At 49.6% G+C, this 17,122-nt stretch overlaps 1 protein-coding gene across 1 annotated transcript in view; it reads right to left on the bottom strand.

Annotated features, from left to right (window-relative positions):
* Positions 1 to 582: 582 nt before the first annotated feature.
* The window catches only part of LOC147734675 (uncharacterized), a 36,666-nt gene continuing 20,126 nt past the window's right edge, over positions 583 to 17,122 (bottom strand). Inside the window, exon 2 of the mRNA XM_086952472.1 lies at positions 583 to 1,520. Within this exon, the coding sequence (XP_086808598.1) occupies positions 583 to 1,520 (938 nt within the window). The remainder of the gene's footprint in view (positions 1,521 to 17,122) is intronic.

Consider the following 17,122-nt stretch of genomic DNA (forward strand, 5'->3'; position numbering starts at 1 on the left):
TGTAACATCTCTGCAGGCTGGCTCTTAGCAAGAGAAGAATTAATAGTGTCGTACACGACAATGAGATATACTGGTACATCTGCTATCACTGTAAACTCAATAACATCCATTAAAAAAAACATGTATTGACATGAGGGACACCACCCTCCCTAATGGCATTATATGGACCATGGACGTTGCATAGCAAAGGGATTTCCCTTAATCCAAAATAGTCTGGTAGTCAATGTATTTGAGTGGTGCAGTGTTAGATGCCACATGCTCCCGATCCTCCACTAACAAGTGGAGAAAGAATGGCCTGTGTTGGGAAAGGACACACCCCTCCTTCCTTTTGCCTGTATCTGGTGAGTGCAGTAGGTGCTCCATCTTCCACTGTGCCATTGATGATAATAACAAAGCAACCCATACCAATGATGTTAGTTATTTGCTCAATCTTTATTGATTCAGTGATGGTTTTATAGGACTTCATGGAGGCTTCAGGAGGAGCATGTTTCTATACACAAGAGTGGCAGTCACACGTGCTACGTCAGTATGAAGCAGGGCGAGGCGCCAGGTTGCTCCTATGTCCTTGGCACATGGTGTGGCTTACTTCCTCCCTTTCTTCGAGGAGTTTTCAGCTTCGGTCGATGTGCCTTGAGGGGGCTGAGAGGACTTGGAAGACACTGAAGGGTGGTTTGAAAGTATGCACTGTAGGCAAGGGTTGGTTTGAGCCCCCTTTGTCTGAGAGAAGAAGGAGCTCATCGAAGCGGACAGGTAGACGTCCTCCAGCTTAGGATTGAGCAAGCAGCTGAAGGTACCCGTGGAGAGGGTCAGCATCCCAGACTGGGACAGAATAACAGCATTAAGAATACATGTGATGACCTCCTCAACCAACTCTCTGTAGCTCTGAGAGTGGAACTGGATGAATTTTCGCAAAAAACGACGCTGATATTTCCCCTGCTGAATGATAAGGCCTGCCATCAGCATCAGTTCTTCTGTCAGCGAGTAACGGAGAGGTCCTAGGGCCTCATGCAACATGGCTTCCTGAGTCCTCACCCCCTGCTTGAAGTTGAAGAGTCCGGGGGAGGAAGTGTGTTTGTGGATTTTGGGCCCTTGGGCCCCGCCAGTTCTCTTAGGCTGCCTGGGCATCCTCCCCAAATCACATGCAGCAGCAGCAAAGGTGTGCGGAAGATGGTGCAACATTCCCTCCGTAGCTGACACGTGGGAGTCCTGGGCCATCTTCCAGATTGCAGGAAGTGGTGTTGGTCCCCACTGTCCGGTATCAGACCCCGAGCATGAGTGATATGGACTGACCCGGTCCACACTGTCCGTTCCAGATAAATGTCTTACCACCTCCTCATCCTCAGAATCGCCAAACCCAACAGCAGCTCGGGCCACCATCACTGAAGACACAGAGACGTTGTCCTCCTCACAGCTTCCCTCCTGCCATGTTAGTTTGTTCTTCTTCTCATGTTTCTTGCTTGCCTTGCTTCCCTCCTGCGTCCCTGTTGGTGGATTTACTTGTACTGACTGGCTCTTATGACCTGTGTGCGAGAAATAGTAATAGTGCTGTTATTATAACGTTGGCCCCCTTTTGCCCCACTCCTGTCAAGTCTTCCCTCTGCTCTGCCTTTTTTACTTATTGTTCCATCTCTGCAGGCCATTGACCATTGAGATCAGAGTCCAGCATCGCAGGGGCTGTTACATTCACTTCACCTTGCGCTAGCTTCCATCCACCACGCATGCGCTAATCCTTTGTTCTCTTTGCCCCATGTGTCAGAGTAAGATGAACAATTGTATGCCGTCTCTGTGTGCTTTAGGGTGTAGCAGCTTGACAAAATGTGTTAGTAAATAGATCTGTAGAGAGACATACACTGGGGTATAGGGGTTAGGTGCAGAGACAGGAAGTCCCTGGGAGTGGGATTAAGGGTGTGGCCTCTCTGTCCACGCGACTATTGTCAGGGGAGGAACCTCCTCTATTTAGCCTCAAACTATATTTGCGAACTTTGACTAGCACTTAGGGCCATATGTATCATCAACCTGATTTGCGATTCTCAAATAGCGATTTTTAAGAAAATTCCTCAAATGCAATTGCAAAATAAGGAATCGCAAATTTTGCGATTCCTTGTTTTGCACCAGATTTAGCTTTATACATACCATTTAGCAAATTCGCATTCGCAAAGGCCGAAATTCTGCGAATTTTGGCCTTTGCGAATGCGAATTTGCTTGATACATACTCATTGTGTGAATGAGAATGCGCAATCACTAGACATAGTTCTCAGGTGTGAAAAAGATGATTGGTGGATGGGTTTGAGGTGAAGGAAACTAATACAGGTGTGCAAATGTGAAAAGTACATCTTGTAAACAAGTATTTTTAGACTTGTTGCACTGTGCAAGTGTGGCTCACTGGTTAGAGCAGGCAGACCCTGAAGCAGAGGTCAGACCCGGGACCAGGGTTCAATTCCTGATGCGGCAGGGTCTTGAGCTCAAATGTCCATGGACTCGATAATTCTCGCTTCGGTGCCTGACCTAATCATGGGTTCACACTCTGCAACTCTGGGCATTAAGCTTGCTTAATCTCCACAACGGCCCCCCGCGGCGGGATGCCTGGCTTTCACCTTGGGGATGCCCTGTAGGGGCTGTCTCACAGGGAAAAGCCAGGACGGGTTCCCAAGGCAAGCGCAGAGATACCCCTTCGGGGGTCGATTCCGGCGCTATATAAGAAACATAATAATAATAATAATAAAGGCTAATAATCAGCGGCCAGGAACTAACCCAAGGCTATTGATAGGCTAATATAAGCAAGTTTAATTGGCATGATGCAATTTAACCTCTCTATGGTGGAAGAATAGCACTTTCCATTATGTCAGGCTAAGACTCAGCGCAAGGTTACTTGCACTACGCACTTTCTCTGTAGGCTAAAAATGAACCACCAGGAACTAACCCAAGTCCATTGATAGGCTAACATTTGGATGTTAAATCTGTATGTCATATTTTGACCTTTCTAAGGTAGAAGTGGAACATTCTTTCATTAGGTGCAGGAGAAGAGAGCATTAAGGGCCACCCACCAACAATATATATACCAGATTTCAAACCCTTAACTCCACAGACTTGCACTAGTTGAACAGTAACGGTTTCAACACCAGGTGTGATGGGATACCAGATTGCACTGCAAAACTGCATTTTATATTTTGTCTAACCTAGTGCTAGTGAAGCACGTTTTATCATGAGTCGGAGGAATGCATAGCTACCAGCAATCAGAAACCAGCTTAATCAACTCTTGTTAGAAATTAGGTTCACTAGTTGGCAGAGGTAGGTACCTTTGTCCAATTAGGGAACCTTCTTCCTAGTCAGGGCAAGGAAGTTAAACTCCTAAAATAACCCTTGCTTACCCCCTTGGTAGCTTGGCACGAGCAGTCAGGCTTCTCACAGATTAGGAAGAGGTGTGGCGCAGCGGCCAGGGCAGATGACTCTAGAACACTGGTGCTCATGGATCGATCCCTGGTGCTGGGGGCAGATTAGCCCAGCACAATGTGACTCTGGGCAATAGCTCGCTTAATCTTCCTGCCATCCCCCAGCACCTTGACACCCCTAGGGGTAATTGTATGCGCTTTACAGATAGTGGTATTTCATCTTACAGAGGCAGTGTGTAAAGCATTTTCACATAACCAACAGTAATACAGTGAAAACACAGCAAAAAGATACCACACCAGTTTAGAAAAATATCCAATATTTTATATGGGCAAACAAGACCAGAAATGATAAAAATCTATCATACAGTTCTCAGAATTCTCAATAATCAAAAATAGACTTAAAATACAGTTCCTTGAAGTCAATAGCTCCTTCCAGGGCTATCACAAGAAATCCAATCAGTTCTGGCTGACTGTAGCATTGCGGGCCAGCTACGATATTGGAAAGACCCGCAAAACAGTACTTTTTTAGAAATGTAGGGAGTCAATGACCTCTCGTTGAGCCCCAAAGAGCCAGCGTCCGCAGGAGTTGTCAGACCTTTGAAGTCACACGTGTTGCAGATTGAACTCCTCGCGGTTGAAATAGGGAGTGTCGGCAGGCATTGTGGCTGCGGTGAGAAGTTCAGTGGTGCGGCGTGTGGTGGCCTCAGGTCGCGGTGCAGGCAGCGGCTAGATGACGGTCATCCAGCGGCGTCGGTGAGACCAGGGCTGCGGTGCAAACTGATGCGGTGCTCGTCGCAGTGCTAGCAGGTCACGATGCAAGCAGCAGCATTATCATTGCATAAGCACTGTCATCGGCTGACGAACTGGAGTGGATAGCACTGGCGTCCCTAGTCCAAGGCTGAAGTGTGTGATGAGGGCGGTGCATGATGTAACTTATGAGCCATGCCCTCGAACCACAGTGCACGCAGGGGCGTTGATGTCAGCGGGGAGCGTCATCGTCGGTGATACCAGGGCGGCGGCATAAAGCGAGGCAGTGCGGAGTGCGGTGCCCACAGGTTGTGGTGCAAGCAGTGGCTCGATGGCAGCATCAGGTGGTGTTGTCGTGTGACCAGGGTTGTGCCACGAGGTGTGGCGGCGCCCTCTGCGGAGCCTTCAAGACACAGAGTCTGTAGCTGTGTCGTTGATGGTGTTGAGTTGCTTTTAATTCTGTTTCAGCACAAAATACACAGTCCGCAGTGCTGGTAGCAGATGAACTTTGCTGTTCCTGAGACTTCTTGAACAGAGGGCAAGCTCTATCTCAAGCCCTTGGAGAAACTCACACAAAAAAGTTGCTGAAATTTCAGGCCAGTCCTCTCACTGCCAAAGACAGAAACAACCACATCAGGACAGGTAGTTCCTCCTCACAGCTTCTCCAGCTCTTCTTCTTGGCAGTCTTCTTGATCCCGAAAGACTTTTATCTCCCTGAGAATTCCAACAGGAGCAAGCTCTACTTCAAGCCCTTGGAGAAAACTCTAACAGCAGGATGATGAAAGTACGATCCAGTCCTTTCTCTGCCCATGACAGAAGCAGCAAGCAGCAGGTCAACGTAGCAGAGCACACAGCAAAGGGCAGTTCCCCCATGACATCTTTTCCAGGTCTTCTTCTTGGCCGGTTCCTTAGTTCAGCAGTAATCCAAAGTTCTAGTGTCTGGGCCCCACCATTTATAGCATAAATTCCTTTGTTCTCCGGTGTCAGAGAAGCTCTTTGCCCAGCCAAAACCAGTTCTGTCTTCTCTGGTGCAGCTTCTTGGCAGGAGGTGGAGACAGCATTGTCCAAAGCAGACAGGGCAAGGGAAATTTCCTCCCACCACTCTGAATGCAGACTAGGCTTATTCAGCTGCTTGTGAAAACTCCTCCCACTACTCTAAATTCAGCCCAGGTCTATTCAGCCCAGACCTGACTCATTCAGGAAAGGCACGACAAACATCAACCCCCTTTGGCTGTCTGAGAGAATGCACTTCCCCAGCCAGACAGTTAATCCGCAAACCAGCAGAGGCACACAGGATGAGTAAGCAAGAAAATACCCACTTTCTAAAAGTGGTATTTTCAAACACAGAACATAAAAATCATCCTTGCTTAAAGAAGCATTTTTATATTCTGAGTCCAGGCATACTAAACTCCATTTCCAAAGTTTGTCCCAATGGGAAGTTATGTTTATAAGATGTTATAAGTAAACTCTCATTCTATTCTACGGGACAGATAGCCTTCCATAATGGAAAATGAAATACACGGTAATTCACTACCAGGACATGCAACAAACACCAGTACATGTCCTGCCTTTCACATACATTGCACTCTGCCCTTGGGGGTACATTGAGTCTACCTTAGGGGTGTCTCACATGTAAGAAAAGAGAATGTTACGGCCTGGTGCACTTGCTAGGTCAACATGGCAGTACCAAACTGCACACAGACACTGGAGGGTGCTCATGTGTGTGGCACAATCAGTGCTGCAGGCCCACTAGCAGCATTTGATTTACAGGCCCTGGGCACACACACTGCACAATACTAGGGACTTACCAGTAAATCAAATATGCCAATCATGGAATCACCAATCCATAAACACAATTTACATGGAGAGCATATGCAGTTTAGCACTGAATAGCAGTGGTAAATTGCCTAGAGTCCTAACACCAGGGTAAAAAAACAGGAGGCCAAAAAGCAAAACGTTGGGGGGTATACCTGCTGAAAAAGCCACATCTAACACAACCCCCTCCCAGCCGAAAGCCATGGTAGACTTATTAATCCTTTGAAGGACTTCTCTGCTTGGGGCGTTGGACACAGACCTAGCCCACAACAGCGGGGGCACGTTCTGATTCTTTGCCTTGCCGAACCCAGTTGGACCCCTCTGTCCATACTCTCAGGGCTCACTAAGCTAACCCAAGGGGAATACATCTCCTCACCTGTGGACACCATCTGTGCAGCACCTAACCGTAGCTTTCTCACAGATGTGTCCCAGTATGCAGACAGTACCCACATGGCCAACACAGTGGTGTGGCCCAGTTCACCCCCGGAGTGTGACTCCGGTCCCCTCCCCAGGAGCACTGCTGTCCACCTGGACAACAAACCACTGTGGCCACTGACAGCTGACAGTGATGAGAGCCAGGCCCCTGGCCTTCCATGGTTGTCCACCCTCTGTAGCATCAGAGAGTGGGGATAGTAGCCCCATGTGCCTGGCACTCTTTGTTCTCTCTCCCTCCTTTCAGTTCAGGGAGGACATCCTGACTCTGACCCACCAGCCCAAGGTCTGTACCCTGCGGCTGGACAGGGGACTGGGATGGGCTCTCCCACACCTGGTCCTCTTTCCTGGGACTCTGCACCCTTCCACTTGGAGCAGTCTCCCCCTGTTAGACCTGACATCCTTGGCGTGGTTTTCCCCCCATCTTTTTGCCTCTGACTCATGTATTTTTGATGCTGTGCTGGATTTCGTTTTTGCTGGTTTAGATGCTTTGGACCCTCTGCCACTGCTGATCAGTGTCAGAGGGTAAGTGCTCCCTCTGTAAATTGTCATATTGATTGGGTATCCCTGATTGGCATATTTGTATCACCATGACGTCCCTAGTAAAGTGCACTGTGTGTGCCAGGGCTGGTGATGACAGATGCTACTAGTGGGCCTGCAGCGCAGATTGCACCACCCACATGAGTAGCCCTAAAATGATGTCTCAGGCCTGCCAGCGCAGGGCCTGTGTGCAGTCAGTGGACTGCCATGTCCGCCTGGCCAGTGTCCCCACTGGCTGGGCCTAACCCTTCCCTGTCTGTGCACACCAGTCACCCCTATGGAAGGCTCAAGGTACCCCCCTGGGCAGGGTGCAGTGCATGGATAAGGTAGAGCATGTACTAGTGCAGGTAACATGCTCTGGTAGTGAGCAGCAGCCATTTTGTGTGCTCACTGCTGTAAGGCTATCTTGCTCCATAGAGTAACATGGGGGAGGCTGGTCCCATTGGATCCCAGCCTATCTTCCCATAGGAACAAGATGGGACATAAGTGAAAGATATCCCTGAACTCAGAATTTAATAACACATCTTTTAGTAAAGGTTGTTTTTAAATTCTGTGTTTGAGAATGGTACTTTTAGAAAGTGGCTGTTCTCTTGTCTAAACCTTCCTGTGTGCCTGGGACTGTTTATGGATTGACTGTCTGGGTTGAGGATGACAGGGTCTGCAGAGCCCCAGGGGGTTATCTGAGCCAGCCCCGTGGATGAAAGGCAGCATCTGCTGCCAGGGAAGTGGGAGGAGATAGCACCTGATAGCGAAGGGCTGTGCCTGCCTAACCTCAAAGCTGGCTCCACCTCCTGCTGGGCGACTGTCACCTCTGTCCCTGGGACAGGGAGGAAGAAGGAAACCAGAAACACCCCAGACCCCCAGAACTGGTTTGGACCGGGCTCAGGGCCCCCTTTGCACAAAGACTTCAAAAGACTTCAAAGGACTTCAAAGCCTTTTTGGGGTATAAGAGAAGGACCCCTGACTACAGATTTTTAGATTCTACAATCAAGAGGAACCTCTGCCAGAAGAAGGACTGCTGAAGGAGCTGATGGAAGATTGCCTTGCTGTGTGCTTTAAGGGCTGACCTATCCTGCTGTCCAACTGAAGGAGAGGAGAAGAAAGGGACTTTGCTGTGTGCTGTGACCCTGCCGGCTTGAACTAAAAAGACTTTGCTGTGTGCTGTGTCTACAACTTGAATCTCCAAGGGCCTGAGAAGAGCTGGCCCCCTGTCTGCAACCCAGGAACATAAAGGTTGCCCAAGGACCACAAGAATCTGCTGTGTCCCCTGAAGCTGCTGTGGGCTGAAGAGATCGTGAAGCCCTGCTGTTTGCCTGACCGTCGGCCCTCTGTTTGGCTGGAGGGTGCCGCGCTGTGCATTGCCTGCCCAACCGGCTGCTGTGCCGTGCTGTGAGGTCGCCGTGTTCATCGACACGTGGTATGTGCAGACCGAATGTTTGTGGGCCTTCCCCGAGCAGAGCGCACTAAAGCGACCTGTGTGCAGCTTCACCACCGCGACCCCAGAATCCAAAATTGCCAGAGCACCTGTGGCAGGTGTCCTGCACAATTTTCCCACCAGTTTGCGTAGTTCCTAGTAATCCCCAGGACCTGCCCATTTTGGATGACCTAAACTGAGGCTTGGGATCAACCCACTTCCAGACACCCCCACAGGATACGTCAGCTGTTAGACCAGCTAGCTCTACAGTGCCACTACCACCCCCCTGTATCTTACAGTAGTGTAGGTAGTTTCTGGCAACCACTGAACATGGCAACCCCGATTCCTCAGGGATCGTTGAAAACAGTACAGCATTTTTCGCTCAGTCACTCGTGCTTACTTATTCTCAAAAAATACACAGGATGGCAGATAGGACATTTCAATAAGTATTTATTGGTCCAGCGTCAGTCTTGTGTAAAACATATTTGCTGCGACAATAAGGAGACAGAAGCATATGGAATAAATTGAAAGTACCAATATAGTAAACAGAATATACATTTCTACCATAGTGCTATATAAACAGTGGATACATTTCTACCATAGTACGAAGAAGATGAACATATACAGTCAGATAAGACAGTAGCACTTGCATACTCCTATAACACGCGTCCTACGTAATTTGCCTACATGTACCTAGCCTAGATATGTAGGTGTAGCATGTATATGTGTATATATATATAGCCAAAAATCCCCTAGGGAAAAACCAAACCCCTCACCTGATGGTAGAGTATGAAGGACCCTGTCTCTGCTCTGAGAATGACACCCCACAAGGGATTTCAGACCGCTCCGGGCGAATATTCAGCATGCAGGACCCCGTGTCAGCGTGGAAGGAATTCTCCTCTAATTTGCAGGGGGGAATAAGGTTTTTATACACTAGAGTGGCCACTCCAGGGCTTCTACTAGAATCAACATGTTTTGAAAACAATCAGAAGTGTTTTGAAAACAATCAGAAATGTTTTTCTAAACAATGTGATCATGCACAGCGTGCCTGTTGGCCAAGCATGAAAAAGTGGTGACCCTTCTACGGAATAATTATGCAGTGCCTGAGGACATGCTTAAGTACGTCATGTACAGGGATTATGATAAATTACAAGAGTCCGGTGTCGAAGCGACAGGAGCAAACTACTAGGTAAAAGGTCACATATTCAGAACCTATATTGTAGTGTGGATGGGACAATGTATGCAAAAAGGGGGCATACATGACAGGACTAGGCTAAAGAACATGACAGGGTGCTATCTTGCAACTGGTGTCCCAGCCTTGGGTCTGTACCCTGAAGCTGGAGAAGGGACTAGGGTGAGCTCTCCCACACCCTGTCCTCCTCCCGGGGGCTCTGCACGGTCCCACCTGGAGTGGTCCCCCTTCATCCAAACCGGTAGGGGAACTGTTAGCAGTCGCCCCTTACTCCAGGTCAGGGCGGGACACCCTGAAACTGGGCCTCCAACCCAGGGTAGGCACCCTTAGGTTGGACCTGAGCATGGCAACCCAGGACTTCTGGGGGAGTACACCAACCCCCCTCCCAAGGGAAAAACACTCCCCAGGAGTTGTGCTAGAGTCTGCCTGGTGCAGGTCTCCAGCCTCCTGTCCACTTGACAGGGCATGAAGACCCCCCCAGGCCACACCAGGGTCAGTCCTGGGGTGCTCTGACCTCAGAGCTGACAACTGCATGCCCACTGGTCCTTCCACTGGGACTGCGTTCCCCTCACCCCTCTCTCTGGACTCATGCACCCTCCCAACTGGAGAAGTTCTGCCAGATACCACAACTGGTGGGGCGCTGGTTACAGCAGTCCCCCCAGTTCACCTGACACAATGGGATCCCCCTCAGGGGATGGCCTGCCAGTAAAGACTATGCCCCCCTCCTGGTGTTCACTCATGGAACAAACCAGGCCTTGGGTCTGGGTTTCGGGCACTTCGGGACACATTCCACTCCCACTCCTTCTTCTCTGAGACAGGACGGAGGACCCTACACCCCTCCCACTACTCTGGGACCTACCTGGGCTACCACATCCCTCTCCTACCTCATTTGGTTGTGGGAAACCTGAGCCACCTCCTTTAGGATCACCCCCAGAGGCTTCTTCGGACGCTCTGGAATCCACCAGAAGGTCTGCCTCCAGCGCAAGTTACCTGGGGTCAGAGAACTCACACTCCACCGGGTGTTGGCATAGCTCTGGAAAACAAGGACTGAACATATGCTCTCCAGTATTCAAATTACACAGCCCTCACATGTGCCAACCAAACTACCCTTCACACCAACGTCCAGTGCCTCAGAAAAGTACCCCACATAATTCTCGCAAGACTGGTGAGACAGTATCTGACTGTTGCTGTCCCTCAACTCTTCTGGCTGGTCTCCATACTTACTTACCAGGGCTTCTACCATGGGGGAGACCCTCTCCCTGTACCTCTCGGCTAGAGTCAGTAGATTGTATCCCTTCAACCACCAGGAATATGATACCCTGTGCCAGTTCCCCAATCCACGTCAGGGACACTGCGCAGCACTGGAGTTACCTTACAATCCTGAACCCCCTAGTGTATGTCAACCCTTTCCTTGAAGCAGGGCATCAAGTCTGTGTGTGTGTGTATCTCATCCTCAGGACTGGAGCTAAGGCTTTTACTGCCACCATCTGGGCTGAACTTAGCCCTCCTGTCCTACCAGTCCAGCAAAGCTCTCTCACTTTACGCTCATGATCCAAGATAATTTTCCTTTACTCCATGGCCATTCTTTTGCCTGCTCTCTTATTCTCCAGTCGGAGTTTTCCCAGTTCAAACGTCCTTGCCTCCCGCCTGTCCACCAGCTCCTATGGGGACAAGCCACTGCTTGCTGGGCTGGAGGATACCCCCTCCCAAAAGTACATCCATCCTAGGAATAGGCTCCTCCGCCTCCACACTGAGATTCCCAGATTGCCTACTGGCATGTCTGGCTGCTACCCAGACTCACAGTGCCCTTTGTAGCTCCTCTTTCCTAGTGAGGCCCCTGATTTGGACTTTGAGCTTCTTGCAAATAGCCTTCAACTCGTTCACATCATAGAATTTTAAGCTCTCCTGCTCAAGAGCCACTTCCAAGGATGCAACAGATGATGTTCTTGATTCAGGCATGATGTATTAGCAAGTTCAAGTTAAAATATTATGGGATCACAAATATAGACCAAGAAGAAAATAGTATATGGCATGTAATTTGGTAGTAGTGTACACCAATCACTGTAGGTCAAGTGTAAACGCAAGTCCTATCCCACCGCTGCCACCAATGTTAGAAATGGGGGTCTCTAGTTGGCAGATGTAGGTACCTTTGTCCAAGTTGGGACCCTTCTTCCAAGTTAGGGCAAGGGATTTACACTCCTAAAATAACCCCTGCTCACCCATGGTAGCTTGGCACGAGCAGCCAGGCTTATCTCAGAGGCAGTGGGTAAAGCATTTGCATATAACCAGCAGTAATACAGTGAAAACACTACAAAAGGACACTACACCAGTTTAGAAAAATATCCAAAATTTTATCTGTGCAAACAAGACCAAAAATGATTCAAAAAATCCACCATGCAGTTCTCAGAATTCTCAATATATTGAAAATAGACTTAAAATACAGTTCGTTGAAGTCGATAGCTCTGTCTGGGGCTATCACGGCATTGTGAACAACAAATCCAAACAGTTCTGCCTGACTGCGGCGTCACGAGCCAGTACGGTGTCAGAAAGACCCGCAAAACAATACCTTTCAGGAAAGTAAGGCGTCAGTGACCTCTCGTTGAGACCGAATAGCCGGCATCTGCAGGCATTGGCTCCAGAGGTCGGTGCAGGAGTCGTCGGACCCTTGAAGTCACACGCATTGCTGATCGAACTCCTTGTGGTTGAATTCGGGAGCACCGTTGTCGGGAGGCGGCAGGGCTGCAGTGCGAAGTTCAGTGGTGCAGCATGCAGTGCCCTCAGTTTGCGGTGCAGGCAGCGGCTCTGTGATGGTCATCCAGCTGCGTCAGTGAGACCAGGGCTGCGGTGCGAAGTGATGCAGTGCTCGTCGCAGTGCTGGCAGGTCATGGTACAAGCAGCCGCGGCGTCGTTGCAGAACCGCTGTCGTTGGTTGAAAAACTGGAGTCGATGCTACTGTCATCAGTAGGCCAAAGCTGCATTGCGGGATGAGGGCCATGCGTCATGGAACTTATGAGCGGTACCCTCGAACCACAGTGCAAGCAGTGACATAGATGTCGGGAAGGAGCGGCATCGTCAGTGATACCAGGGCGGCGGCATGAAGCGAGCTGGTGCGGAGTGTAGTGCCCACATGTCCCTGTGCAAGCAGTGGCTTGGTGGCAGCGTCAGATGGTGTAGTCGGTGAGACCAGGGTTGCGGTTACGAAGTGCGTCAATACGCTTTGCGGTCTCTTCAGGACAGGGAGTCGGTAGTAGCGTCAGGTTGCTTTTTCTTCTGTTGCACAGCCGCGATGCGTCCATTGGGCCGTAGGGGCGTAGCCCCACTAAGCCCTGGACGCACTGGTGCACTGCAGCTAAGCTATATAAACATACCGGCACAAATTCTTCAAATTAACGCAGCGCGGGAGGTACAGGCGATCAGATGATCATGTCGATGCCTGTAATTGGTGCGGTCCGGAGTGCGCAGGGGGTGGCGGTGGGGGGTGGCGGGTATGCTGGTCTGCTGCAGCTGCGCATGAGGATTCTGGGCTGAGACTTGCCCGCGCATGCGCCTTTGCGCGAAAAACACTTTCGCCATAGAGAAGGGGCCGGGGGTGCGGCTTCAGCCAGGCCGGGTGTACAAGGCTACCCAGGGCGAGTGCACAGTGTGCCCCCGTAGCCAATCCTGGTGCTGCATGCAGCGCCAGGATTGGCTGGTCCACCGCGCATCCAATAATGGATGTTGCGCAGTGGACCAGCCAATCCTGACGCTGCATGCAGCACCAGGAATGGCTAGGGGGGCACGGCGTGGGTGGGGGCAGAGTGGCGCTACCCCGGGCAGGAGGAGAAGCAGAAGGCGGTGAGAGCCCCTCATGTGCCATCGCCGGGAGGCGTGATGCTGCGGGTGAGCGGGTGATAAGGTAAGGCAGACTCATCTGTCTATAATTAAGTAGAACTTACTCTCTTGTCTAGGCTTCTGAGAACTCCAGAACGACAGCCTTCTGGGAAGTCTCCTACTTTTTCCCATTTGGCCAGTCAATCTGTAGACTTGCATGACGGAGGTTTGGTGGAACTTTGCTGGGTGTCTTTAATATCAATTCTTCTGCAGTTTCTGGCTAGTACGGGCATGAGCTGAATGCCAAGCCACGATTGTACTTGTTGGCAGAGGCTCATTTGCTGCAACTGAAGCCCTAAAATATCCCGGCCTAATCACCTAAATGCAAGTGAAGTTCCTTGTTCCTTGATGAAGTTTCCTACTAGCAGAGACATCCTTAACTGTTTTCCTTGAAGTAGGGATTAGCGATGCAGCTCGTGACGGGCCGTAGGACTATGATAACAAGTTGGCAACAGACACGGTGGGGAAAAAAAAGGGCGCTCGAGTAGCCGTCCACTTATCTAGTTTTTATTTTCCAATTCCGGAATCGGACCTGCGGGGAATCAGAAAGCAGATGCTGCACTTGGTCTATGGCAAGCAGGCAAGCGCATGTTGCCATAAAGACCGGATGCCCGTTTTTAAGGTGGCTACAACAAGTCTTTCGATTGTGAAAATGCAAGCCTGAGAGAATTGCAGAGTTTGAATGTGGCAGCCTGAAATTCCTCGAGGTCACGATCCACTGCTCAGCCTGACAAACTGCCTTCTCGTCTTCTCTGTGACTGTCAGTCCTGCATTATGAGCATGTTCTTGCTGCACCCGCTGCAGCCTCGGTGTGCGTGAGACTATAGCATGAGTATAATCTTACTTCAGCCTCCTTTGAGCACATAATAGACAAGATGATGACAAGAAATTACATAAAAATCTGAAAAAACAGGTCTGAGAAGTGAAAGACAACTTTAATGGAATGTAACATTGCCTGAACCACAACAATGCAGTAGCAAAATACACACTACACTTGTTTTTCTCCTGACTTCCAGTAGCTGAGCTGTGTTTTTTTGCTGTCTGTGGACTTCTGTCAGTACTATTCCAGTTTCGGTTTTGATTTGGCCTAGTTTTAAACTTTCCTTTATGATCTCTGTTAGGGGCCCCTTCCAGTGTTTTTACCCATGGAAAGTGAGTGTGAAGAAGTGGCCATGGTCCTTGTGAGCAGGCGCTGTGCGTCCATTGGGGCATAGGGGCGTAGCCCCACTAAGCCCCATGGACCCACCGCGTCGTCACTAAAAACCAAATACAAATATTTTAAAAAATCGCGCTACCTGCCGGCCGGGAACACGGGAGACACCCGACTTTTCCGGAGTGCGGGGGGGGGGGAGAGGATGGGCCTGCTGCAGCTGCGCAAGTGGGGTTTTGGGCACAAACATGCCCGCGCATGCGCAGATTGTTTCCCTGTGAATTTGCCCTTAGAGAGAGGACCAGGGGGCGGGTCGCAGCCCCCGGGGTTGCACAGGGCGACTGGGCGAGCACTCATGGTGCCCCCCCAGCCAATCCTGGCGCTGCATACAGCGCTAGGATTGGCTGGTCAATACATAGCCCGGGTACATAACCCCCTGTCTGTGGGGGGCAGAGCTCTCTCCCTCCCTCGTACTGCGGCCTCTGTTAAGACTCCTTCATTTCCAGAGCCAATGTACATGGGGTGCTGTTGATAAAGACGATAGGGCAAAAAGATGAAAAACGAAACTTTACATGTATTGTAGTAAAATCATCCACTTTTTAAAAGACTGTCCCATGAAACCTGAAATCCAAATTAAAAGTTATACAAGTGAAATTCAGTACGTGGAAAAAGAGAAGACCTATTAATGATGGAGGCCACGCTTTCAAGTTCTCTTTATGTAGTGTTCCGGATCTTCTTGACCCAAATAGTGCAAAAAGCACAGCGGCATTTGTTTTTGTTTATAGAGTTAGTTTGCAGAAAGGGCAAATATTAAGATTCAGCCAATGATTGAATCTGGGGCTTCTGGTAATTTTGTTGATGCTCATTTTACTAAAACTATGGGAATAGCTATTGAAAATAAAACAGTTCCAACGCTAGATTGAACCCTTGGTGGTAAGAATTGACACGTGGAGGTGTTTGGACAACAGGACGCAGGGATTATTTGAGATCTAATTGATGCCTTAACTTTGCTGTCGGCCATTAATGCTGTCACTGTGTGGATGGGTGGGTGGATGGGTGCATGGATGGATGCATGCATGCATGATGGGTGGATGGAAGCATGAATGATGGATGCAGGTTAGATGGGTGGGTGGATGGATGGATGGATGGGTGGATGCATGAATGAATGATGTATGGATGCAGGATGGGTGAGTGTATGGATGGGTGGATGCATGAATGATGTATGGATGGATGCATGGATGCATGCATGATGGGTGGATGCATGAATGAATGATATATGGATGCAGGATGGGTGGGTGGATGGATGGGTGGATGCATGAATGATGTATGGATGGATGCATGCATGATGGGTGGATGCATGATGGATGGATGGGTGGATGCATGAATGAATGATGTATGGATGCAGGATGGGTCGGTGGGTGGATGCATGAATGATGTATGGATGGATGCATGGATGCATGCATGATGGGTGGATGCATGATGGGTGGATGGGTGGATGCATGAATGAATGATGTATGGATGCAGGATGGGTGGATGGATGGGTGGATGCATGAATGATGTATGGATGGATGCATGGATGCATGCATGATGGGTGGATGCATGATGGGTGGATGCATGAATGAATGATGTATGGATGCAGGATGGGTGGGTGGGTGGATGGATGGGTGGATGCATGAATGATGTATGGATGGATGCATGGATGCATGATGGATGGATGCATGAATGAATGATGTATGGATGCAGGATGGGTGGGTGGATGGATGGGTGGATGCATGAATGATGTATGGATGGATGCATGGATGCATGCATGATGGGTGGATGCATGATGGATGGATGGGTGGATGCATGAATGAATGATGTATGGATGCAGGATGGGTGGGTGGGTGGATGGATGGGTGGATGCATGAATGATGTATGGATGGATGCTAGGTGGTTCGAGCTCGCTCGCTGCGGTGCAATATGCACATTAGTTTACGGACCACCACTTTCAAATGTCACCAGCCGCCCCTGATCACACTTGGTCTTTTTCTGTGTGAGCTAAAAGGGTAAAGAAAGAGCCAGGAAGGTGGCTTGGGAACTGCGCCGGGTCACGCGCCTGGTCCCGCACCTGCACCTTCTCCACCCCCTGGGACTGCCTGTGATGATAATGTTTTTGCTGTTTTTACAATGTCAAAGTGATGGCAGGACCGACTCTGCTGCTCCAGACGATGAACAATGGGTTAATAGTAAGGAGCATATGCGGGAGTTCTCGCTCTCACAGCTTCCGCTTCAGCTTCAGCTTCCGCTTCCGTAACCCAGCACCAAAACACAATAGATTGCTGTGCAGAAGGAGGGCAGGGGTCCATTATTTTAGGCCTCTTTTTTGCTGGATGTAATTCAAGCAGTTTCGTGACATCCATGAGCATACCAGAAGACTCTCCGCTAGGTAGGAAGTCTTAAATTGGTTCTTCGCAACTCCAAAGATAAATTGTGTGTCTTTTGTGTAGATATAGCATTTCGTACCCCCGTTCTTCAACAATAGGGCCAGATGGTGCATGTATATATTGAATAAAAGAGGAGAAAGTATCCTGCCA

This window comes from Lissotriton vulgaris, chromosome 1_2 (assembly GCF_964263255.1).
Source record: "Lissotriton vulgaris chromosome 1_2, aLisVul1.2, whole genome shotgun sequence".
Taxonomy (NCBI): Eukaryota; Metazoa; Chordata; class Amphibia; order Caudata; family Salamandridae; genus Lissotriton; species Lissotriton vulgaris.